Genomic DNA, 26776 nt, shown 5'->3' with positions numbered 1-26776 from the left:
TGCCTTCATGTACATATCTACCTCAAATACCTTATTATTATCTATCCTGATGTCACTTTACCCTGCCTTCATGTACATATCTACCTCTAATACCTTATTATTATCTATCCTGATGTCCAGTCACTTTACCCTGCCTTCATGTACATATCTACCTCACCTTATTATTATCTATCCTGATGTCCAGTCACTTTACCCTGCCTTCATGTACATATCTACCTCAAATACCTTATTATTATCTATCCTGATGTCCAGTCACTTTACCCTGCCTTCATGTACATATCTACCTCAAATACCTTATTATTATCTATCCTGATGTCCAGTCACTTTACCCTGCCTTCATGTACATATCTACCTCAAATCTTATTATTATCTATCCTGATGCCTAGTCACTTTACCCTGCCTTCATGTAAATCTACCTCAAATACCTTATTATTATCTATCCTGATGTCCAGTCACTTTACCCTGCCTTCATGTACATATCTACCTCAAATACCTTATTATTATCTATCCTGATGCCTAGTCACTTTACCCTGCCTTCATGTACATATCTACCTCAAATACCTTATTATTATCTATCCTGATGTCCAGTCACTTTACCCTGCCTTCATGTACATATCTACCTCAAATACCTTATTATTATCTATCCTGATGTCCAGTCACTTTACCCTGCCTTCATGTACATATCTACCTCAAATACCTTATTATTATATATCCTGATGCCTAGTCACTTTACCTTCATGTACATATCTACCTCTAATACCTTATTATTATCTATCCTGATGTCCAGTCACTTTACCCTGCCTTCATGTACATATCTACCTCAAATACCTTATTATTATCTATCCTGATGCCTAGTCACTTTACCCTGCCTTCAGGTACATATCTACCTCAAATACCTTATTATTATCTATCCTGATGTCACTTTACCCTGCCTTCATGTACATATCTACCTCATTATTATCTATCCTGATGCCTAGTCACTTTACCCTGCCTTCATGTACATATCTACCTCAAATACCTTATTATTATTATCTATCCTGATGTCCAGTCACTTTACCCTGCCTTCATGTACATATCTACCTCAAATACCTTATTATTATCTATCCTGATGTCACTTTACCCTGCCTTCATGTACATATCTACCTCAATACCTTATTATTATCTATCCTGATGTCTAGTCACTTTACCCTGCCTTCATGTACATATCTACCTCAAATACCTTATTATTATCTATCCTGATGTCACTTTACCCTGCCTTCATGTACATATCTACCTCAAATACCTTATTATTATCTATCCTGATGTCTAGTCACTTTACCCTGCCTTCATGTACATATCTACCTCAAATACCTTATTATTATATATCCTGATGCCTAGTCACTTTACCTTCATGTACATATCTACCTCTAATACCTTATTATTATCTATCCTGATGTCCAGTCACTTTACCCTGCCTTCATGTACATATCTACCTCAAATACCTTATTATTATCTATCCTGATGTCACTTTACCCTGCCTTCATGTACATATCTACCTCATTATTATCTATCCTGATGCCTAGTCACTTTACCCTGCCTTCATGTACATATCTACCTCAAATACCTTATTATTATCTATCCTGATGTCACTTTACCCTGCCTTCATGTACATATCTACCTCAATACCTTATTATTATCTATCCTGATGTCTAGTCACTTTACCCTGCCTTCATGTACATATCTACCTCAAATACCTTATTATTATCTATCCTGATGTCCAGTCACTTTACCCTGCCTTCATGTACATATCTACCTCACCTTATTATTATCTATCCTGATGTCTAGTCACTTTACCCTGCCTTCATGTACATATCTACCTCAAATACAGTTGAAGTCGGAAGTTTACATACACTTAGGTTGGAGTCATTAAAACAATTTTTTTTAACCACTCCACAAATTTCTTGTTAAACAAACTATAGTTTTGGCCAGTCGGTTAGGACATCTACTTTGTGCATGACAAGTCATTTTTCCAACAATTGTTTACAGACAGATTATTTCACATATAATTCATTGTATCACAATTCCAGTGGGCTAGAAGTTTACATACATTAAGTTGACTGTGCCTTTAAACAGCTTGGAAAATTCCAGAAAATTATGTCATGACTTTAGGAGCTTCTGATAGGCTACATAACATAATTTGAGTCAATTGGAGGTGTTCCTGTGGATATATTTCAAGGCCTACCTTCAAACTCAGTGCCTCTTCGCTTGACATCATGGAAAACTCAAAAGAAATCAGTCAAGACCTCAGAAAAAAAAATGGTAGACCACAAGTCTGGTTCATCCTTGGGAGCAATTTCCAAATGCCTGAAGGTACCACGTTCATCTGTACAAACAATAGAACGCAAGTATAAACACCATGGGACCAAGCAGCCGCCATACTGCTCAGGAAGGAAATGCGTTCTGTCTCCTAGATATGAATGTACTTTGGCTGCGAAAAATGCAAATCAATCCCAGAACAACAGCAAAGGACCTTGTGAAGATGCTGGAGGAAACAGGTACAAAAGTATCTATATCCACAGTAAAACGAGTCCTATATCGACATAACCTGAAAGGCCGCTCAGCAAGGAAGAAGCCACCGCTCCAAAACCGCCATAAAAAAGCCAGACTACGGTTTGCAACTGCACATGGGGACAAAGACCGTACTTTTTGGAGAAATGTCCTCTGGTCTGATGAAACAAAAATAGAACTGTTTGGCCATAATGACCATCGTTATGTTTGGAGGAAAAAGGGGGAGGCATGCAAGCCGAAGAACACCATCCCAACCGTGAAGTACCGGGGTGGCAGCATCATGTTGTGGGGGTGCTTTGCTGCAGGAGGGACTGGTGCACTTCACGAAATAGATGGCATCATGAGGCAGGAAAAGTATGTGGATATATTGAAGCAATATCTCAAAACACCAGTCAGGATTTTAAAGCTTGGTCGCAAATGGGTCTTCCAAATGGACAATGTCCCCAAGCATACTTCCAAACTTGTGGCAAAATGGCTTAAGGACAACAAAATCAAGGTGTTGGAGTGGCCATCACAAAGCCCTGACCTCAATCCCATAGAAAATGTGTGGGTAGAACTGAAAAAGTATGTGCGGGCAAGGAGGCCTACAAACCCGACTCAGTTACAACAGCTCTGTCAGGAGGAATGGGCCAAAATTCCCCCAAATTATTGGGGGAAGCTTGTGGAAGGCTATCCGAAACGTTTGACCCAAATTACACAATTTAAAGGCAATGCTACCAAATACTAATTGAGTGTATGTAAACTTCTGACCCACTGGGAATGTGAAGAAAGAAATAAAAGCTGAAATAAATCTCTACTATTATTCTGACATTTCACATTCTTATAATAAAGTGGTGATCCTATCTGACCTAAGACTGGGGATTTTTACTAGGACTAAATGTCAGGATTTGTGAAAAACAGAGTTTAAATGGATTTGGCTAAGGTGTATGTAAACTTCAGCCTTCAACTGTACCTTATTATCTATCCTGATGCCTAGTCACTACGCTCTGCCTTCATGTACATATCTACCTCAAATTATATGGTAGTGGTACTCCCTGTATATAGCTCCACATCTATCTGGTACTTCCTGCATATAGCTCCACATCTATCTGGTACTTCCTGTATATATCTCCACATCTATCTGGTACTCCCTGTATATAGCTCCACATCTATCTGGTACTTCCTGTATATAGCTCCACATCTATCTGGTACTTCCTGTATATAGCTCCACATTGATCTGGTACTGGTGCTCCCTGTATATAGCTCCACATTGATCTGGTTCTGGTGCTCCCTGTATATAGCTCCACATTGATCTGGTACTCCCTGTATATAGCTCCACATTGATCTGTACTCCCTGTATATAGCTCCACATTGATCTGGTATATAGCTCCACATTGATCTGGTACTCCCTGTATGTAGCTCCACATTGATGTGGTACTTCCTGTATATAGCTCCACATTGATCTGGTACTGGTACTTCCTGTATATAGCTCCACATTGATCTGGTACTGGTACTCCCTGTATATAGCTCCACATTGATCTGGTACTCCCTGTATCTAGCTCCACATTGATCTGGTACTCCCTGTATATAGCTCCACATTGATCTGGTACTTCCTGTATATAGCTCCACATTGATCTGGTACTCCCTGTATGTAGCTCCACATTGATGTGGTACTTCCTGTATATAGCTCCACATTGATCTGGTACTGGTACTTCCTGTATATAGCTCCACATTGATTTGGTACTCCCTGTATATAGCTCCACATTGATCTGGTACTGGTACTTCCTGTATATAGCTCAACATTGATCTGGTACTGGTACTTTTATTTATTTATTTCACCTTTATTTAACCAGGTAGGCAAGTTGAGAACAAGTTCTCATTTACAACTGCGACCTGGCCAAGATAAAGCAAAGCAGTTCGACACATACAACGACACAGAGTTACACATGGAGTAAAACAAACATACAGTCAATAATACAGTATAAACAAGTCTATATACGATGTGAGCAAATGAGGTGAGATAAGGGCAAAAAAGGCCATGGTGACAAAGTAAATACAATATAGCAAGTAAAACACTGGAATGGTAGATTTGCAAAGGAAGAATGTGCAAAAGTAGAAATAAAAATAATGGGGTGCAAAGGAGCAAAATAAATAAATAAATTAAATACAGTAGGGAAAGAGGTAGTTGTTTGGGCTAAATTATAGGTGGGCTATGTACAGGTGCAGTAATCTGTGAGCTGCTCTGACAGCAGAGTACTGGAAGGAGGCAGCCAAAGAAAGAATTGGTTTTGGGGGTGACTAGAGAGATATACCTGCTGGAGCGTGTGCTACAGGTGGGAGATGCTATGGTGACCAGCGAGCTGAGATAAGGGGGGACTTTACCTAGCAGGGTCTTGTAGATGACATGGAGCCAGTGGGTTTGGCGACGAGTATGAAGCGAGGGCCAGCCAACGAGAGCGTACAGGTCGCAGTGGTGGGTAGTATATGGGGCTTTGATGACAAAACGGATGGCACTGTGATAGACTGCATCCAATTTGTTGAGTAGGGTATTGGAGGCTATTTTGTAAATGACATCGCCAAAGTCGAGGATTGGTAGGATGGTCAGTTTTACAAGGGTATGTTTGGCAGCATGAGTGAAGGATGCTTTGTTGCGAAATAGGAAGCCAATTCTAGATTTAACTTTGGATTGGAGATGTTTGATATGGGTCTGGAAGGAGAGTTTACAGTCTAACCAGACACCTAAGTATTTGTATTCTAAGTCAGAGCCGTCCAGAGTAGTGATGTTGGACAGGCGGGCAGGTGCAGGTAGCGATCCGTTGAAGAGCATGCATTTAGTTTTACTTGTATTTAAGAGCAATTGGAGGTCACGGAAGGAGAGTTGTATGGCATTGAAGCTTGCCTGGAGGGTTGTTAACACAGTGTCCAAAGAAGACCTTAGAAAGGCATGGTAGGATAGATATAGGTCTGTAGCAGTTTGGGTCAAGAGTGTCCCCACCTTTGAAGAGGGGGATGACCGCAGCTGCTTTCCAATCTTTGGGAATCTCAGATGACACGAAAGAGAGGTTGAACAGGCTAGTAATAGGGGTGGCAACAATTTCGGCAGATCATTTTAGAAAGAAAGGGTCCAGATTGTCTAGCCCGGCTGATTTGTAGGGGTCCAGATTTTGCAGCTCTTTCAGAACATCAGCTGAACGGATTTGGGAGAAGGAGAAATGGGGAAGGCTTGGGTGAGTTGCTGTGGGGGGTGCAGTGCTGTTGACCGGGGTAGGAGTAGCCAGGTGGCCAGCCGTAGAAAAATGCTTATTGAAATTCTCAATTATGGTGGATTTATCAGTGGTGACAGTGTTTCCTATCTTCAGTGCAGTGGGCAGCTGGGAGGAGGTGTTCTTATTCTCCATGGACTTTACAGTGTCCCAGAACTTTTTTGAGTTAGTGTTGCAGGAAGCAAATTTCTGCTTGAAAAAGTTAGCCTTGGCTTTTCTAACTGCCTGTGTATAACGGTTTCTAGCTTCCCTGAACAGCTGCATATCACGGGGGCTGTTCGATGCTAATGCAGAACGCCATAGGATGTTTTTGTGTTGGTTAAGGGCAGTCAGGTCTGGGGAGAACCAAGGGCTATATCTGTTCCTGGTTCTAAATTTCTTGTTTGGGGCATGTTTATTTAAGATGGTTAGGAAGGCATTTTAAAAAAAATATCCAGGCATCCTCTACTGACGGGATGAGATCAATATCCTTCCAGGATACCCCGGCCAGGTCGATTAGAAAGGCCTGTTCGCTGAAGTGTTTCAGGGAGCGTTTTACAGTGATGAGTGGAGGTCGTTTGACCGCTGACCCATTACGGATGCAGGCAATGAGGCAGTGATCGCTGAGATCTTAGTTGAAGACAGCAGAGGTGTATTTAGAGGGGAAGTTGGTTAGGATGATATCTATGAGGGTGCCCGTGTTAAAGGCTTTGGGGAGGTACCTGGTAGGTTCATTGATAATTTGTGTGAGATTGAGGGCATCAAGTTTAGATTGTAGGATGGCTGGGGTGTCAACGGTGAGAGACTTGTTTTTAGAGAGGTGGATTTTTAAAAGTAGAAGTTCAAATTGTTTGTGTACAGACCTGGATAGTAGGACAGAACTCTGCAGGCTATCTTTGCAGTAGATTGCAACACTGCCCCCTTTGGCAGTTCTATCTTGTCTGAAAATGTTGCAGTTTGGAATTAAAATGTCCGAATTTTTGGTGGTCTTCCTAAGCCAGGATTCAGACACAGCTAGAACATCCGGGTTGGCAGAGTGTGCTAAAGCAGTGAATAGAACAAACTTAGGGAGGAGGCTTCTAATGTTAACATGCATGAAACCAAGGCTATTACGGTTACAGAAGTCGTCAAAAGAGAGTGCCTGGGGAATAGGAGTGGAGCTAGGCACTGCAGGGCCTGGATTCACCTCTACATCGCCAGAGGAACATAGGAGGAGTAGAATAAGGGTGCGGCTAAAAGCAATAAGAATTGGTCGTCTAGAACGTCTGGAGCAGAGAGTAAAAGGAGGTTTCTGGGGGCGATAAAATAGCATCAAGGTATAATGTACAGAGAAAGGTATGGTAGGATGTGAATACAGCGGAGGTAAACCTAGGTATTGAGTGATTAAGAGAGAGATATTGTCTCTAGAAACATCATTGAAACCAGGAGATGTCATTGCATGTGTGGGTGTTGGAACTAACAGGTTGGATAAGGTATAGTGAGCAGGACTAGAGGCTCTACAGTGAAATAAGCCAATAAACATTAACCAGAACAGCAATGGACAAGGTATATTGACATTAAGGAAAGGCATGCTTAGTCGAGTGATCAAAAGGGTCCAGTGAGTAGAGAGGTTGGTTGGGGGTCACGGCGATTTAGACAGCTAGCCAGGCCATCGGTAGCAAGCTAGCATAGGATGGAGGTCTGTTATTAGCCACCTCTTCAGTAGATTAGTGGGGTTCCGTGTGGTAGAGGGGATTCATCCAAATCACACAACAACAAAAAAAACAATAGATATAGTTATAGAGGCCCAAGAAGAAAAGAAAAATAATAATAATACAAATAAATAAATAAATTGTCCGATTGTCTATTCAGATAGCAGCCGATAAGACAGCTAACGGTTAGCAGGCCGCAGATGGGCGTTCAGGTAACGTCGCGACGGAGGAGCCAGCCGGATAACTCCTTCGGGTGGATAACGTCGGCAGTCCAGTTGTGAAGGCCCGGTGGGGCTCCGCGTAGGCAGTAAAACTGGTCCGGATAGGTGATTGTAGCCCAGGAGTGATTGATGGAACTCTTCAGCTGGCTAGCTCCGGAATAATTTATGTTTGCTCCGGAATCGACGAAAGCCGATAGTCACACGGATAGCAGCTAGCTAGCTGTGAGATCCAGGTATGAATGTCCAGAGTTAGCGGTTGAAATCCAGGGACATGGAGAGAAAAATTGGTCCGGTATGTTCCGTTCCGAGCCGCGCCGTACAAAACTGGCGATAGATTTTCGAGCTAAAGGATAGCTGATGACCACAAACCGTGGTTAGCTGAATACTAACGATTTGTCAGTAAAGAAGCTAACTAGCTTCTGAACTAGCTTCTGATTAGCTTCTGGATTAGCTTCTGGCTAGCTTCTGGCTAGCTTCTGGCTAGTTTCTGGCTAGCTTCTTGGAGTTTCTGGCTAGTTTCTGGCTAGCTTCTTGGAGGATTACAGATCTGAGGTAAATAATACTTTTTTATAAATATAAATTGGTGAGGCGGGTTGCAGGAGAGTGTTTTGAAGATGAATTTATGGAAAATTTAAAAAATGTATGTGAAAAAAGTTGTAAATATATATATATACGGGACACGACAAGACGAGGACAAAAGACGTCTAAACTGCTATGCCAACTTGGAACACAATACTTCCTGTATATAGCTCCACATTGATCTGGTACTTCCTGTATATAGCTCCACATTTTTAAATGTCTGTCTGCCAGCTCCTCTCTATACTACTGGTGGTCACAGCTCCACCTTGCTCCTCTCTATACTACTGGTGGTAACAGCTGAGCTCCACCAGATCCTCTCTATACAACTGGTGGTAACAGCCCCACCAGCTCCTCTCTATACTAATGGTGGTAACAGCCCCACCAGCTCCTAGACTGGCTAACTAACCACCAGCCAGCAGAGTGTGTAGTGTGTAAACGTTATATTGGAGTGTTCTTACTCACCACATGTGGCCCAAAGTAAATTAACATGACAACCTAAGGAATATGGAAGTGTCAAGGACTGATATGCATAGACATGCATGGAGTGAGTGTATACAGCACTCTAGAAAGCAGGCAACTTCTTGAACGGATGATGACCAGTGCTTACAGTGGATATGAAATGTTTCTCTTTCTTACATGTCATATTGTTCTGGTGTACTCTAAGTCCCAGCGTAGTGATATCCCCTAGAAAATAACATTAACTGCAGGGTTTACAACTATATTCCTCCCCTACAACCCTGAATATCACAGAGTTATTAACCTGTCAGGAGCCGGTCTTCTGGTCCACTACGCAGGTCTTACAAAATAACTCTCGCGTGTGAATTCTTAATCTGTTGAAACTCTCCTGTGTGAATCTTTACTGACTCAATTAATTTAAATGATTTCTAGCAGTAAGTACTAGCATTAAGTAGGCCAAATCATTTGGTCACGGAACCATTCTGAATAGTCTGAAAACTGGACAGAACTTTCTGGACAAATAAGGATAAACGGATTACAAGCAGCTTTGTCTCCTTTTGCCATTCCTGGTTGACATGTTAATATTCTGAGCAGGTCTGCAGAATATGGGATCATTCTAGCTAATTGATCAGTTGAACACTTCTACTGGTAGAGCTGTTGATCAGACTGGGCAGCTGAGTCAGGGGTCTCTCCAACACACATTTTGTCAAGCTGCTGCTGAGTCAGGGGCGTTCTCACCTCTTCAGTGAGTGAGGGATTGGGTGAATAAACGTTTCAGGGGCCTCTCACCTCTTCAGTGAGTAAGGGATTGGGTGAATAAACGTTTCAGGGGCCTCTCACCTCTTCAGTGAGTAAGGGATTGGGTGAATAAACGTGTCAGGGGCGTTTTCACCTCTTCAGTGAGTGAGGGATTGGGTGAATAAACGTGTCAGGGGCGTTCTCACCTCTTCAGTGAGTGAGGGATTGGGTGAATAAACGTTTCAGGGGCCTCTCACCTCTTCAGTGAGTGAGGGATTGGGTGAATAAACGTGTCAGGGGCCTCTCACCTCTTCAGTGAGTGAGGGATTGGGTGAATAAACGTGTCAGGGGCGTTCTCACCTCTTCAGTGAGTAAGGGATTGGGTGAATAAACGTGTCAGGGGCGTTCTCACCTCTTCAGTGAGTAAGGGATTGGGTGAATAAACGTGTCAGGTACCTCACCTCTTCAGTGAGTAAGGGATTGGGTGAATAAACGTGTCAGGGGCGTTCTCACCTCTTCAGTGAGTAAGGGATTGGGTGAATAAACGTTTCAGGGGCCTCTCACCTCTTCAGTGAGTAAGGGATTGGGTGAATAAACGTTTCAGGGGCGTTCTCACCTCTTCAGTGAGTAAGGGATTGGGTGAATAAACGTTTCAGGGGCCTCTCACCTCTTCAGTGAGTAAGGGATTGGGTGAATAAACGTTTCAGGGGCCTCTCACCTCTTCAGTGAGTAAGGGATTGGGTGAATAAACGTTTCAGGGGCCTCTCACCTCTTCAGTGAGTAAGGGATTGGGTGAATAAACGTTTCAGGGGCCTCTCACCTCTTCAGTGAGTAAGGGATTGGGTGAATAAACGTTTCAGGGGCCTCTCACCTCTTCAGTGAGTAAGGGATTGGGTGAATAAACGTGTCAGGTACCTCACCTCTTCAGTGAGTAAGGGATTGGGTGAATAAACGTGTCAGGTACCTCACCTCTTCAGTGAGTAAGGGATTGGGTGAATAAACGTTTCAGGGGCCTCTCACCTCTTCAGTGAGTGAGGGATTGGGTGAATAAACGTGTCAGGGGCGTTCTCACCTCTTCAGTGAGTAAGGGATTGGGTGAATAAAAGTTTCAGGGGCCTCTCACCTCTTCAGTGAGTAAGGGATTGGGTGAATAAACGTGTCAGGTACCTCACCTCTTCAGTGAGTAAGGGATTGGGTGAATAAACGTGTCAGGTACCTCACCTCTTCAGTGAGTAAGGGATTGGGTGAATAAACGTGTCAGGGGCGTTCTCACCTCTTCAGTGAGTGAGGGATTGGGTGAATAAAAGTTTCAGGGACCTCACCTCTTCAGTGAGTAAGGGATTGGGTGAATAAACGTGTCAGGTACCTCACCTCTTCAGTGAGTGAGGGATTGGGTGAATAAACGTGTCAGGTACCTCACCTCTTCAGTGAGTGAGGGATTGGGTGAATAAACGTGTCAGGGGGCGTTCTCACCTCTTCAGTGAGTGAGGGATTGGGTGAATAAACGTGTCAGGGGCGTTCTCACCTCTTCAGTGAGTGAGGGATTGGGTGAATAAACGTGTCAGGGGGCGTTCTCACCTCTTCAGTGAGTGAGGGATTGGGTGAATAAACGTTTCAGGGACCTCACCTCTTCAGTGAGTAAGGGATTGGGTGAATAAACGTTTCAGGGACCTCACCTCTTCAGTGAGTGAGGGATTGGGTGAATAAACGTGTCAGGGGCGTTCTCACCTCTTCAGTGAGTGAGGGATTGGGTGAATAAACATGTCAGGTACCTCACCTCTTTGGCACTCCTGATCTTCTCCAGGAAGCTGCGTAGCTCTCTGGTCTCGGCGTAGAGCGCCCGACACACAGCCTGGTAGTGGTTAGGGGCATCAGAGGGGCTGGGCAGGTGGGACGTACACAGCTGGAGGGAGGAGGGACGGCAGACAAAGTCACACACTGATAATAACGCAAGGTATACACAAATCATTAGTGGAAGGAGATTGAGAAGACAGCCCAGAACAGAGTGTGATGAAGAGAAGTTGTTGATGGCTGATGTTCCCTGGGGAGCAACCGGCCCTAGTAAGTAAACCATGATGTTCCCTGGGGAGCAACCGGCCCTAGTAAGTAAACCATGATGTTCCCTGGGGAGCAACCGGCCCTAGTAAGTAAACCATGATGTTCCCTGGGGAGCAACCGGCCCTAGTAAGTAAACCATGATGTTCCCTGGGGAGCAACCGGCCCTAGTAAGTAAACCATGATGTTCCCTGGGAGCAACCGGCCCTAGTAAGTAAACCATGATGTTCCCTGGGAGCAACCGGCCCTAGTAAGTAAACCATGATGTTCCCTGGGGAGCAACCGGCCCTAGTAAGTAAACCATGATGTTCCCTGGGAGCAACCGGCCCTAGTAAGTAAACCATGATGTTCCCTGGGGAGCAACCGGCCCTAGTAAGTAAACCATGATGTTCCCTGGGGAGTAACCGGCCCTAGTAAGTAAACCATGATGTTCCCTGGGGAGCAACCGGCCCTAGTAAGTAAACCATGATGTTCCCTGGGGAGCAACCGGCCCTAGTAAGTAAACCATGATGTTCCCTGGGGAGCAACCGGCCCTAGTAAGTAAACCATGATGTTCCCTGGGGAGTAACCGGCCCTAGTAAGTAAACCATGATGTTCCCTGGGGAGCAACCGGCCCTAGTAAGTAAACCATGATGTTCCCTGGGGAGCAACCGGCCCTAGTAAGTAAACCATGATGTTCCCTGGGGAGCAACCGGCCCTAGTAAGTAAACCATGATGTTCCCATTATCATCAGTACAAAGATATTACTTAGGACATGGAAAACCTTACCAATACCATGTTCACAATTGACCTATTAAGTTGCTTTGATACCAGCAGTAACACTAATTATACCTGTTACTACCAGGCTACATTGGAGTGATTGATTTGTTATTACATAATGGCTAGTGAACTTCAGACCATTGATCTAGCTGGTGTTTCTATGAAGAGAACTGTATTTTACGTGGAGGATTTCAGAAAACAACAATGACAGGTAGTCTCTTTCTCCATCATTAACATGGAATTCCTGTCTTTTAGTTTCTAGAGGAGGCAGTCCAGCCAAGAAGGGTACAATTGCGGCCCGCAATTCGGGGCATTCCTGCATGTGGGCGTTCCTGCATGTGGGCGTTCCCTTTAATACTTCTATTGGTCCATTTCTAAGCTATGACTCCGGTACACAGGCAGGAGAGGTCCGGTACACCAGGAGAGGTCCAGTACACCAGGAGGGGTCCAGTACACAGGCAGGAGAGGTCCAGTACACCAGGAGGGGTCCGGTACACCAGGAGGGGTCCGGTACACAGGCAGGAGAGGTCCGGTACACCAGGAGGGGTCCAGTACACCAGGAGGGGTCCAGTACACCAGGAGAGGTCCAGTACACCAGGAGGGGTCCAGTACACCAGGAGAGGTCCAGTACACCAAGAGGGGTCCAGTACACCAGGAGGGGTCCAGTACACCAGGAGGGGTCCAGTACACCAGGAGGGGTCCAGTACACAGGCAGGAGAGGTCCGGTACACCAGGAGGGGTCCAGTACACCAGGAGGGGTCCAGTACACCAGGAGGGGTCCAGTACACCAGGAGGAGGTCCAGTACACCAGGAGGGGTCCAGTACACCAGGAGGGGTCCAGTACACAGGCAGGAGAGGTCCAGTACACAGGCAGGAGAGGTCCGGTACACCAGGAGGGGTCCAGTACACCAGGAGGGATCCAGTACACCAGGAGGGGTCCAGTACACCAGGAGATGGTAATGCACCATAACGTTGGATTCCAACCGCCGATAAACTCCACAGAAAAGGAAACGGGGCGACAACAGTAGCTAACTAACTAGTAGCTAACTAGGTCACCCCTAGACAGCATCCGTTGCCCCCCCCCCCCCTGCCAGTCACCTTTATTTTTTTAGGGGGTATACTCGGCCTTGCCTCAGGATGGTAAGTTGGTGGTTGAAGATATCCCTCTAGTGGTGTGGGGGCTGTGCTTTGGCAAAGTGGGTGGGGTTATATCCTGCCTGTTTGGCCCTGTCCGGGGGCATCATCGGATGGGGCCACAGTGTCTCCTGACCCCTCCTGTCTCAGCCTCCAGTATTTATGCTGCAGTAGTTTGTGTCGGGGGGCTAGGGTCTATTTGTTATATCTGGAGTACTTCTCCTGTCTTATCCAGTGTCCTGTGTGAATTTAAGTATGCCATCTCTAATTCTCTCTTTCTCTCTTTCTTTCTCTCTCTCGGAGGACCTGAGACCTGAGTTTTTTCCTAGGTTTTGGCCTTTCTAGGGAGTTTTTCCTGGCCACTGTACTTCTACACCTGCATTGCTTGCTGTTTGGGGTTTTAAGCTGGTTTCTGTACAGCACTGAGATATCCGCTAATCCAAGAAGGGCTTTATAAACACATTTGATTTTGATTCAGACCCATGACTTTTTCCACATTTTGTTATGTTATAGCCGTATTCTAAAATTGATTAAATTATTGTTGTTTTTTACTTACATATATGACTAAACCTGAAAATCTCTCAATGATCAACAACCAATTTGACAGAACTTGAAGAATGTTTAACTTTAGAAGTTTATTTTTATTTTTTTAAATGGGCAAATGTTGCACAATCCAGGTGTGGAAAGATCTTAGATTTACCCAGAAAGACTCACAGCTGTAATCACTGTCAAAGGTGATTCTACAAAGTATTGATTTAGGGGTGTGAATACTTATGTAAATGAGATATTTCTGTATTTAATTTTCAATAAATGTGCAATAATGGGCTATGTTGTGTGGATGGGTGAGAAAAGGTGTAGGAATACTCTCTGAAGGTACTGGAAGTGCATGACAAGCAAAAAAACAGACATTTAAAAGCTGTGACCCTCACGGGTATGCTGCTATGACTAACAGGTCTGGATGCCCGAGTTGTGATGCATTCAAGGAGGAGTTGGAAAATGTAACATGTCTGGTTTTAAGTCTTTGTTGTTGTGCATGTCACCGCCCAAAACAGGAATGCCCGAAACAGCCAGGTGAGGGTTTTGTCCCAAGCGGCACCCTTATTCCCTATGAAGTGCACTATTTTTGACCGGGGGCCATAAGGAATAGGGTGCCATTTGGGACACAAAGGTGTTATCTTTCTTCTTCCTCCTCTGAGGTAAAACTGACAGCAGCGCAGCCTGAGTGTGAACACCACAGTACAAATCCCTTTGCTGGGTATTTCCATGGCTGAGTCCTAAATGGCACCCTATTGCGGGGGTTCCCAAACGTTTTCACTCAGGGACTCCCTTCCAGAATTGGGGAAGATCCCACGCCTCCCCTGCGCGACCACATCTATTTCTATGGGCACAAGTACTGTTAATGACACAAACTGTTCACACCCTTCTTGTTGGTGGAGAGAAATTTGCAGGTTTTATTTTCTGCAATTCTACACATTATCATTTTTTCTCCCCAATTTCGATCTCTTCTGATCGCTGCAACTCCCCAAAGAGCTCGGGGGTCGAAGGTCGAGTCACGCGTCCTGCGAAACATGACCCGCCAAACCGAGCATCTTAACATCCGGCTGCTTAATCCGTAAGCCAGCCACACCAATGTGTTGGAGGAAACATCGTTCACCTGACGACCGAGGTCGGCCTGCAGGCACCTGGAACGCCACAAAGACTCGCTAGAGCACGATGAACCAAGTAAACCCCCCCACCCCCCACCCGGCCAAACCCTCCCCTTACCCGGACAACACAGACCCAATTGTGCACTGCCCTATGGGACTACCGGATCACGGCCCGTTGTGATAAAGCCTGGGAACGAACCAGAGTCTGTAGTGACACCTCTAGCACTGATGCAGTGCCTTAGACCGCTGCGCCACTTGGGAGCCCTCACATTTTGCAGTTTTAAAGCATTTTGTTTTTGCAATACTATACATTTTGCCATGTCTAATGTGTATTCATGTGATATTTGACTGAAAAAATTTACAACAAAATCTATGGGCTAAAAAACATAACTAAAAAAAACAGCTGACATGGGCTAGCTGATCTGGTCATTTCTGACAAGCTCTATGAGGAAGACAAGAGGAACGGATGGTGCACCAACTCATTTCTTAATTGTGCATTCTACTATTACAACTTTCAAGATTTCAGGTTTAAAGCCGGACTGAGTTCCTATAAAAGATATACTACATATGGGAAAGTATTCAGATCCCTTTACTTTTTACACAATTTGTTATGTTACACAGAGAGACAGAGCGAGACCGAGACCAGCTGAATCACATCAAAGACAACATTATAGAGTTATTAAGGTGCAGCATGCATTCCCAGAGAGCTAACATGAACATTAAGAAACTGAATTATTTGGAGAAAAAAAACATATATACACAGTATGCATGTGAGAATGCCAAGAGTGTGCAAAGCTGTCATCAAGGCAAAAGGTGGGTAGTTGGAAGAATCTCGACAATATAATATATTTTGATTTGTTTTTGGTTACTACATGATTCCATATGTGTTATTATTATGTGTTAGAATTATTTCACAGTTTTAATGTCTTCAATATTATTCTACAATGTAGAAAATAGCCAAAATAAAGAAAAACCCTGGAATGAATAGCTGTGTCCAAACTATTTACTGGTACTGTATATACACAGTGCATTCAGGAAGTAGTCAGACCCCTTGACTTTTTCAACAATTTGTTACGTTACAGCTTTATTCTAAAATTGATTACGTTGTTTTTTTCCCCCATCAATCTACACACAATACCCAATAATGACAATGCATATAACAGCTTTATAATTTCTTTGGAAAAATTCGTAAAAAACAGAAATAAGACATTTACATAAGTATTCCGATCCCCTACTCAGTACTTTGTTGATGCAACTTTGGCTGCGATTACTGCCTCGAGTCTTCTTGGGAACGACCCTACAAGCTTGGCACACCTGTATTTGTGGAGTTTCTCCCATTCTTCTCTGCAGATCCTCTCAAGCTCTGTCAGGTTGGATGGGGAGCGTCGCTGCACAGCTACTTTCCGGTCTCTCCAGAAATGTCCGATCCGGTTCAAGTCCTGGCTCTGGCTGGGCCACTCAACGACATTGAGACTTGTCCGAAAGCCACTCCTGCGTTGTCATGGCTGTGTGCTTAGGGTCATTGTCCTGTTGGAAGGTGAACCTTCGCCCCCAGTCTAAGGTCCTAAGTGCTCTGTCTGGAGCAGGTTTTCATCAAGGATCTCTGTACTTTTATCCGTTCATCTGTCCCTCAATCCTGACTTGTCTCCCTTCCACTGAGTAGTGACTGCGGTCTGGCCATTCTACCATAAAGGCCTGATTGGTTGGGTGCTGCAGAGACAGTTGCCTTCTGGAAGGTTCTCCCAACTCCACAGAGGAACTCTGGAGCTCTGTCAGAGTGACCATTGGGTTCTTGTTCACCTCCCTGACCAAGACCCTTCTCCTCAGATTACTCAGATTGGCTGGGCGGCCAATTCTAGGAAGGGTCTTGGTGGTTCTAAACTTCTTCTAATTAAGGATGGAGATGTCGTTGCCTACCCTCACCACCTGGGGGAGACACGTCAGGAAGTCCAGGATCCAGTTGCAGAGGGAGGTGTTTTATCCCAGGGTCCTTAGGTTAGTGATGAGCTTTGAGGACACTATGGTGTTGAACGCTGAACTGTAGTCAATGAACAGCATTCTCACATAGGTGTTCCTTTTATCCAGGTGGGAAAGGGCAGTGTGGAGTGCGATCGAGATTACGTCATCTGTGGATCTGTTGGAGTGGGTCCAGGGTATCTGGGATGATGGTGTTGATGTGAGCCATGACCAGCCTCTCAAAGCACTTCATGGCTACAGATGTAAGTGATGCAGGGTTACCTGCAGCAATTACCTTGGCGTTCTTGGGCACAGGGTCTATGGCATTCTGCTTGAAACATGTTGGTATTACAGACTGGGTCTGGGAAAGGTTGAAAATGTCATTGAAGACACTTGACAGTTGGTCGGCGCACACTTTGAGTACATCTGCCTTGAGGCCTTGTGAAAGTCAAAGGTCTGAGTGTGTGGAAAAGACAGAAAGAAGCTCGTGTTTTCTTAGCTCAGATTGAGAGCATTGAGCACCGCGGCAGTTTGAGACTTCCCTGTGGGGGCTTCTGTCAACGTGTCACGTCAGTTAGATACACCCTAATCAGCATCCCAAATGGCACCCTATTCCCCATGTAGTACACTATATTGACCCAGACTCCATAGGGCTGTAGTGCACTATATTGACCCAGACTCCATAGGGCAGTAGTGCACTATATTGACCCAGACTCCATAGGGCTGTAGTGCACTATATTGACCCAGACTCCATAGGGCAGTAGTGCACTATATTGACCCAGACTCCATAGGGCTGTAGTACACTATATTGACCCAGACTCCATAGGGCTGTAGTGCACTATATTGACCCAGACTCCATAGGGCTGTAGTGCACTGCTATTGGCCCAGACTCCATAGGGCTGTAGTACACTATATTGACCCAGACTCCATAGGGCTGTAGTACACTGCTATTGACCCAGACTCCATAGGGCTGTAGTGCACTGCTATTGACCCAGACTCCATAGGGCTGTAGTGCACTATATTGACCCAGACTCCATAGGGCTGTAGTGCGCTATATTGACCCAGACTCCATAGGGCTGTAGTGCACTATATTGACCCAGACTCCATAGGGCTGTAGTGCACTATATTGACCCAGACTCCATAGGGCTGTAGTACACTATATTGACCCAGACTCCATAGGGCTGTAGTGCACTGCTATTGACCCAGACTCCATAGGGCTGTAGTGCACTATATTGACCCAGACTCCATAGGGCTGTAGTACACTATATTGACCCAGACTCCATAGGGCTGTAGTGCACTATATTGACCCAGACTCCATAGGGCTGTAGTACACTATATTGACCCAGACTCCATAGGCCTGTAGTGCACTGTATTGACCCAGACTCCATAGGGCTGTAGTACACTATATTGACCCAGACTCCATAGGGCTGTAGTACACTATATTGACCCAGACTCCATAGGGCTGTAGTACACTATATTGACCCAGTTCCATAGGGCTGTAGTGCACTGCTATTGGCCCAGACTCCATAGGGCTGTAGTGCACTGCTATTGGCCCAGACTTCATAGGGCTGTAGTGCACTATATTGACCCAGACTCCATAGGGCTGTAATGCACTATATTGACCCAGAATCCATAGGGCTGTAGTGCACTGCTATTGACCCAGACTCCATAGGGCTGTAGTGCACTGCTATTGACCCAGACTCCATAGGGCTGTAGTGCACTGCTATTGACCAGGGCCCATGGGGAATAGGGTGTAATTTAGGAGGCTGACTAGCTACCCTATCAACCCCTTAGTCTGGGAAGGAGTGAGAAGGAAGGAGAGTTTGAGGAATGCAGACGTATCTAATATAGCCGTGCTGCTGCATCTATTTCAGATGTGACTGGATGTCTCCAGAGGGAGAAGTCTGGTCTGTGGGGAAAGCTCTGCTAATGACTGCATCCCAAATACCATCCTATTTCCTATGGGCCTTGGTCAACTGTAGTGCACTTTTTTTAGAAAATATGATGCTATTATGTATGAATGTACTCCTCAGAGACAGACAGACACTAAGCTCTGGTGAATCCATTTCTCACATGAGCCAAACAACAGCCTGTTCGTGCCGAAGAGGTCCAACAATACCTATTTTGCCAATTGGCCTGGACCCTCTACTGCCGACACGGAGCCCCGCCGATCCATCAGGACTGGTCCGCCGACATAATCGTCCGAGGGGGTTTCAACAGGCTTTTCCGCTGCGACATCGCCAAAGATCCATCTGCTGGCCAAGGCCCGCGAGCTTTCTGAATCGCTGTATCTCCAGCTCACCGCATGAAGAGGAATAAACAGACTCACCACATCGCGACGTCCCCCAAAGGTTAACTCTCTAGCCCTCGCTATCTCCCTGCTTGCTAATTCGGCCTGCTAACGGCTAGCTTGTCAAGCTCCGGTCCGCTAACTGCTACCTTGTCTAGCTCGGGCCTACGAACTGTTAGCTTGTTAGCACAGGCCTGCTAACCGTCTGAACCACCGCGTCCCAATCACTCTCTGACCCCATTTACTTTCTATCTCTTTTTGATTTTTAATTTGTTTATACCTTCCGGAAACCTGCCTCACCCAATGTGATACGGAATCGCTATGACTTTTACTCTTATTTTTATTTTTATGACACACTCAAGAACCTCCAGACGCTAACCAGCTAACTAGCTACAAGCTATTTAGTCATTGTTAGTTTTTTAAAAACCTGGATAACACTCGCCAGCCCAGCCTCCCTGCCCATCCACCGCTGCCCCCTGGACACTGATCTCTTGGCTACATAGCTGACGCACGCTGGACTGTCCATTAATCACGGTACTCCTTTCTGCTTGTTTGTCTTACCTGTCGGCCCCGTTACCTAGTCAACGCCATTTTACCTGCTGTTTGTTGTGCTAGCGGATTAGCCTCGCCTACTGTTTTTAGCTAGCTCTCCAAATTCAACACCTGTGATTACTGTATGCCTCGCTGTATGTCTCTCTCAGATGTCAATATGCCTTGTATACTGTTGTTCAGGTTAGTTATCATTGTTTTAGTTCACAATGGAGCCCCTAGACCCACTCTGCATACCCCTGTTACCTCCTTTGTCCCACCTCCCACACATGCGGTGACCTCACCCATTACAACCAGCATGTCCAGAGATACAACCTCTCTCATCATCACCCAGTGCCTGGGCCTACCTCCGCTGTACCCGCACCCCACCATACCCCTGTCTGCGCATTATGCCCTGAATATATTCTACCATGCCCAGAAACCTGCTCCTCTTATCCTCTGCCCCCAACGCTCTAGGCGACCAGTTTTGATAGCCTTTAGCCGCACCCTCATCCTACACCTTCTCTGTTCCGCGGGTGATGTGGAGGTAAACCCAGGCCCTGCATGTCCCCAGGTACCCTCATTTGTTGACTTCTGTGATCGAAAAAGCCTTGGTTTTATGCATGTCAACATCAGAAGCCTCCTCCCTAAGTTTGTTTTACTCACTGCTTTAGCACACTCTGCTAACCCTGATGTCCTTGACGTGTCTGAATCCTGGCTCAGGAAGGCCACCAAAAATTCAGAGATTTCCATACCCAACTATAACATCTTCCTACTGCAGAGATAGCCTGCAAAGTAATGTCATACTTTCCAGGTCCATACCCACAGTTCGAACTACTAATTTTGAAAATTACCCTCTCCAGAAATAAGTCTCTCACTGTTGCCGCCTGCTACCGACCACCCTCAGCTCCCAGCTGTGCCCTGGACACCATTTGTGAATTGATCGCCCCCCATCTAGCTTCAGAGTTTGTTCTGTTAGGTGACCTAAACTGGGATATGCTTAACACCCCGGCAGTCCTACAATGTAAGCTAGATGCCCTCAATCTCACTCAAATCATCAAGGAACCCACCAGGTACAACCCTAACTCTGTAAACAAGGGCACCCTCATAGACGTCATCCTGACCAACTGGCCCTCCAAATACACCTCCGCTGTCTTCAACCAGGATCTCAGCGATCACTGCCTCATTGCCTGTATCCGCCACGGAGCCGCAGTCAAACGACCACCCCTCATCACTGTCAAACGCTCCCTAAAACACTTCTGTGAGCAGGCCTTTCTAATCGACCTGGCCCGGGTATCCTGGAAGGACATTGACCTCATCCCGTCAGTTGAGGATGCCTGGTCATTCTTTAAAAGTAACTTCCTCACCATTTTAGATAAGCATGCTCCGTTCAAAAAATGCAGAACCAAGAACAGATACAGCCCTTGGTTCACTCCAGACCTGACTGCCCTCGACCAGCACAAAAACATCCTGTGGCGGACTGCAATAGCATCGAATAGCCCCGTGATATGCAACTGTTCAGGAAGTCAGGAACCAATACACGCAGTCAGTCAGGAAAGCTAAGGCCAGCTTCTTCAGGCAGAAGTTTGCATCCTGTAGCTCCAACTCCAAAAAGTTCTGGGACACTGTGAAGTCCATGGAGAACAAGAGCACCTCCTCCCAGCTGCCCACTGCACTGAGGCTAGGTAACACGGTCTCCACCGATAAATCCACGATTATCGAAAGCTTCAATAAGCACTTCTCAACGGCTGGCCATGCCTTCCGCCTGGCTACTCCAACCTCGGCCAACAGCTCCGCCCCCCCGCAGCTCCTCGCCCAAGCCTCTCCAGGTTCTCCTTTACCCAAATCCAGATAGCAGATGTTCTGAAAGAGCTGCAAAACCTAGACCCGTACAAATCAGCTGGGCTTGACAATCTGGACCCTCTATTTCTGAAATAGTTGGGAACAAGTTCTCATTTGCAACTGCGACCTGGCCAAGATAAAGCATAGCAGTGTGAACAGACAACACAGAGTTACACATGGAGTAAACAATTAACAAGTCAATAACACAGTAGAAAAAAAAGGGGGAGTCTATATACAATGTGTGCAAAAGGCATGAGGAGGTAGGCGAATAATTACAATTTTGCAGATTAACACTGGAGTGATAAATGATCAGATGGTCATGTACAAGTAAAGATATTGGTGTGCAAAAGAGCAGAAAAGTAAATAAGTAAAAACAGTATGGGGATGAGGTAGGTAAAATTGGGTGGGCTATTTACCGATAGACTATGTACAGCTGCAGCGATCAGTTAGCTGCTCAGATAGCTGATGTTTGAAGTTGAAGAGGGAGATAAAAGTCTCCAACTTCAGCGATTTTTGCAATTCGTTCCAGTCACAGGCAGCAGAGTACTGGAACGAAAGGCGGCCAAATGAGGTGTTGGCTTTAGGGATGATCAGTGAGATACACCTACCGTACCGCTCTAACGCATCGTACCGCTCTAACGCGTCGTACCGCATCGTACCGCTCTAACGCATCGTACCGCTCTAACGCGTCGTACCGCTCTAACGCGTCGTACCGCTCTAACGCGTCGTACCGCATCGTACCACTCTAACGCGTCGTACCGCTCTAACGCGTCGTACCGCTCTAACGCGTCGTACCGCTCTAACGCATCGTACCGCTCTAACGCATCGTACCGCTCTAACGCGTCGTACCACTCTAACGCATCGTACCGCTCTAACGCGTCGTACCGCTCTAACGCGTCGTACCGTCGTACCGCTCTAACGCGTCGTACCGCTCTAACGCGTCGTACCGCATCGTACCGCTCTAACGCGTCGTACCGCTCTAACGCGTCGAACCACTAACGCGTCACCGAGTTGTACCGTTACAGGTAACTATAGTTGATACAGTGAGACAGGACGTACCATGATGATGTCTCTGAATCCTTTTACATTACAGACAGTGTTTGGGTCTTCCTCGTCTTCCTCCTCCTCTGTGGCCTCGTAACCTTCATCAGGGCAGGGGTCACTGTCCCTCTCCTTCTCTGCCATGTTGGTCATCATGTCGATGAGTTGCTCCAGAGGCGGACTGAGTTCTCTCTCCTCGCTCTCCTTCAGACTGTAGTCCAATGCCTTGTAGATCATGATTCCCAGAGATTCAATCACCTACAAGACAAAAAAAACAACAGGCCGTTATTCACCCACATACGGAGCCAGTAGACAGTAGACATCTACAAAATGGCTTCCAACACTCTACTCAGACTGCATCCAGTTTGCTATCACAGTGCCATCCGTTTTGTCACTAAAGCACCTTATACCACCCACCACTGCGACTTGTATGCTCTAGTCGGCTGGCCCTCGCTACATATTCGTCGCCAGACCCACTGGCTCCAGGTCATCTACAAGTCCATGCTAGGTAAAGCTCCGCCTTATCTCAGTTCACTGGTCACGATGGCAACACCCATCCGTAGCACGCGCTCCAGCAGGTGTATCTCACTGATCATCCCTAAAGCCAACACCTCATTCGGCCGCCTTTCGTTCCAGTACTCTGCTGCCTGTGACTGGAACGAACTGCAAAAATCGCTGAAGTTGGAGACTTTGATCTCCCTCACCAACTTCAAACATCAGCTATCCGAGCAGCTAACCGATCGCTGCAGCTGTACATAGTCTATTGGTAAATAGCCCACCCATTTTCACCTACCTCATTCCCATACTGTTTTTATTTATTTACTTTTCTGCTCTTTTGCACACCAATATCTCTACCTGTACATGACCATCTGATCATTTATCACTCCAGTGTTAATCTGCAAAATTGTAATTATTCGCCTACCTCCTCATGCCTTTTGCACACATTGTATATAGACTGCCCCTTTTTTCTACTGTGTTATTGACTTGTTAATTGTTTACTCCATGTGTAACTCTGTGTTGTCTGTTCACACTGCTTTGCTTTATCTTGGCCAGGTCGCAGTTGCAAATGAGAACTTGTTCTCAACTAGCCTACCTGGTTAAATAAAGGTGTTCTCAACTAGCCTACCTGGTTAAATAAAGGTGTTCTCAACTAGCCTACCTGGTTAAATAAAGGTGTTCTCAACTAGCCTACCTGGTTAAATAAAGGTGTTCTCAACTAGCCTACCTGGTTAAATAAAGGTGTTCTCAACTAGCCTACCTGGTTAAATAAAGGTGTTCTCAACTGGCCTACCTGGTTAAATAAAGGTGTTCTCAACTAGCCTACCTGGTTAAATAAAGGTGTTCTCAACTGGCCTACCTGGTTAAATAAAGGTGTTCTCAACTAGCCTACCTGGTTAAATAAAGGTGTTCTCAACTAGCCTACCTGGTTAAATAAAGGTGTTCTCAACTAGCCTACCTGGTTAAATAAAGGTGTTCTCAACTGGCCTACCTGGTTAAATAAAGGTGTTCTCAACTAGCCTACCTGGTTAAATAAAGGTGTTCTCAACTGGCCTACCTGGTTAAATAAAGGTGTTCTCAACTAGCCTACCTGGTTAAATAAAGGTGTTCTCAACTAGCCTACCTGGTTAAATAAAGGTGTTCTCAACTAGCCTACCTGGTTAAATAAAGGTGTTCTCAACTAGCCTACCTGGTTAAATAAAGGTGTTCTCAACTAGCCTACCTGGTTAAATAAAGGTGTTCTCAACTCACCTACCTGGTTAAATAAAGGTGTTCTCAACTAGCCTACCTGGTTAAATAAAGGTGTTCTCAACTAGCCTACCTGGTTAAATAAAGGTGTTCTCAACTAGCCTACCTGGTTAAATAAAGGTGTTCTCAACTAGCCTACCTGGTTAAATAAAGGTGTTCTCAACTAGCCTACCTGGTTAAATAAAGGTGTTCTCAACTAGCCTACCTGGTTAAATAAAGGTGTTCTCAACTAGCCTACCTGGTTAAATAAAGGTGTTCTCAACTGGCCTACCTGGTTAAATAAAGGTGTTCTCAACTGGCCTACCTGGTTAAATAAAGGTGTTCTCAACTAGCCTACCTGGTTAAATAAAGGTGTTCTCAACTAGCCTACCTGGTTAAATAAAGGTGTTCTCAACTAGCCTACCTGGTTAAATAAAGGTGTTCTCAACTAGCCTACCTGGTTAAATAAAGGTGTTCTCAACTAGCCTACCTGGTTAAATAAAGGTGTTCTCAACTAGCCTACCTGGTTAAATAAAGGTGTTCTCAACTCACCTACCTGGTTAAATAAAGGTGTTCTCAACTAGCCTACCTGGTTAAATAAAGGTGTTCTCAACTAGCCTACCTGGTTAAATAAAGGTGTTCTCAACTAGCCTACCTGGTTAAATAAAGGTGTTCTCAACTAGCCTACCTGGTTAAATAAAGGTGTTCTCAACTAGCCTACCTGGTTAAATAAAGGTGTTCTCTACTAGCCTACCTGGTTAAATAAAGGTGTTCTCAACTAGCCTACCTGGTTAAATAAAGGTGTTCTCAACTAGCCTACCTGGTTAAATAAAGGTGTTCTCAACTAGCCCTACCTGGTTAAATAAAGGTGTTCTCAACTAGCCCTACCTGGTTAAATAAAGGTGTTCTCAACTAGCCTACCTGGTTAAATAAAGGTGTTCTCAACTAGCCCTACCTGGTTAAATAAAGGTGTTCTCAACTAGCCTACCTGGTTAAATAAAGGTGTTCTCAACTAGCCTACCTGGTTAAATAAAGGTGTTCTCTACTAGCCTACCTGGTTAAATAAAGGTGTTCTCAACTAGCCTACCTGGTTAAATAAAGGTGTTCTCAACTAGCCTACCTGGTTAAATAAAGGTGTTCTCAACTAGCCTACCTGGTTAAATAAAGGTGTTCTCTACTAGCCTACCTGGTTAAATAAAGGTGTTCTCAACTAGCCTACCTGGTTAAATAAAGGTGTTCTCAACTAGCCTACCTGGTTAAATAAAGGTGTTCTCAACTAGCCTACCTGGTTAAATAAAGGTGTTCTCAACTAGCCTACCCGGTTAAATAAAGGTGTTCTCAACTAGCCTACCCGGTTAAATAAAGGTGTTCTCAACTAGCCTACCTGGTTAAATAAAGGTGTTCTCAACTAGCCTACCCGGTTAAATAAAGGTGTTCTCAACTAGCCTACCTGGTTAAATAAAGGTGTTCTCTACTAGCCTACCTGGTTAAATAAAGGTGTTCTCAACTAGCCTACCCGGTTAAATAAAGGTGTTCTCAACTAGCCTACCTGGTTAAATAAAGGTGTTCTCAACTAGCCTACCCGGTTAAATAAAGGTGTTCTCAACTAGCCTACCCGGTTAAATAAAGGTGTTCTCAACTAGCCTACCCGGTTAAATAAAGGTGTTCTCTACTAGCCTACCCGGTTAAATAAAGGTGTTCTCAACTAGCCTACCTGGTTAAATAAAGGTGTTCTCAACTAGCCTACCCGGTTAAATAAAGGTGTTCTCAACTAGCCTACCTGGTTAAATAAAGGTGTTCTCTACTAGCCTACCTGGCCTAGCCTACCGGTTAAATAAAGGTGTTCTCAACTAGCCTACCTGGTTAAATAAAGGTGTTCTCAACTGGCCTACCTGGTTAAATAAAGGTGTTCTCAACTAGCCTACCCGGTTAAATAAAGGTGAAATAAAAATTTTTAAAAAAAAAAAAAAGATCTTATATAAAACAATATATATAATACAAAATAACTTCCAACACTCTACTCAGCAAACTGGATGCAGTTTATCACAGTGCCATCCGTTTTGTCACCAAAGCACCTTATACCACCCACCACTGTGACCTGTATGCTCTAGTCAGCTGGCCCTCGCTACATATTCGTCGCCAGATCCACTGGCTCCAGGTCATCGATAAGTCTATGCTAGGTAAAGCTCCGCCTCATCTCAGCTCCCTGGTCACGATAACAACACCCACCCGTAGCACGCGCTCCAGAAGGTTTATCTCACTGCTCATCCCGAAAGCCAACACCCTCTTTGGCTGCTTTTCCTTCCAGTTCTCTGCTGCCAATGACTGGAACGAATTGCAAAAATTG

At 45.2% G+C, this 26776-nt stretch overlaps 1 protein-coding gene across 1 annotated transcript in view; it reads right to left on the bottom strand.

Annotated features, from left to right (window-relative positions):
• LOC115125754 (protein spire homolog 1-like) overlaps positions 1-26776 on the bottom strand; it is a 142106-nt gene that overhangs the window by 66709 nt on the left and 48621 nt on the right. The window contains exons 3-4 of the mRNA XM_065018079.1: positions 22723-22962; positions 11231-11356 (exon numbers count right to left, since the gene is read on the bottom strand). Of these exons, the coding sequence (XP_064874151.1) occupies positions 11231-11356; positions 22723-22962 (366 nt within the window). The remainder of the gene's footprint in view (positions 1-11230; positions 11357-22722; positions 22963-26776) is intronic.

This window comes from Oncorhynchus nerka, linkage group LG4, assembly GCF_034236695.1.
Source record: "Oncorhynchus nerka isolate Pitt River linkage group LG4, Oner_Uvic_2.0, whole genome shotgun sequence".
Taxonomy (NCBI): Eukaryota; Metazoa; Chordata; class Actinopteri; order Salmoniformes; family Salmonidae; genus Oncorhynchus; species Oncorhynchus nerka.
The sequence above is the reverse complement of the archived record's forward strand: the minus strand, read 5'-3'. Positions and strand labels throughout refer to the sequence as shown.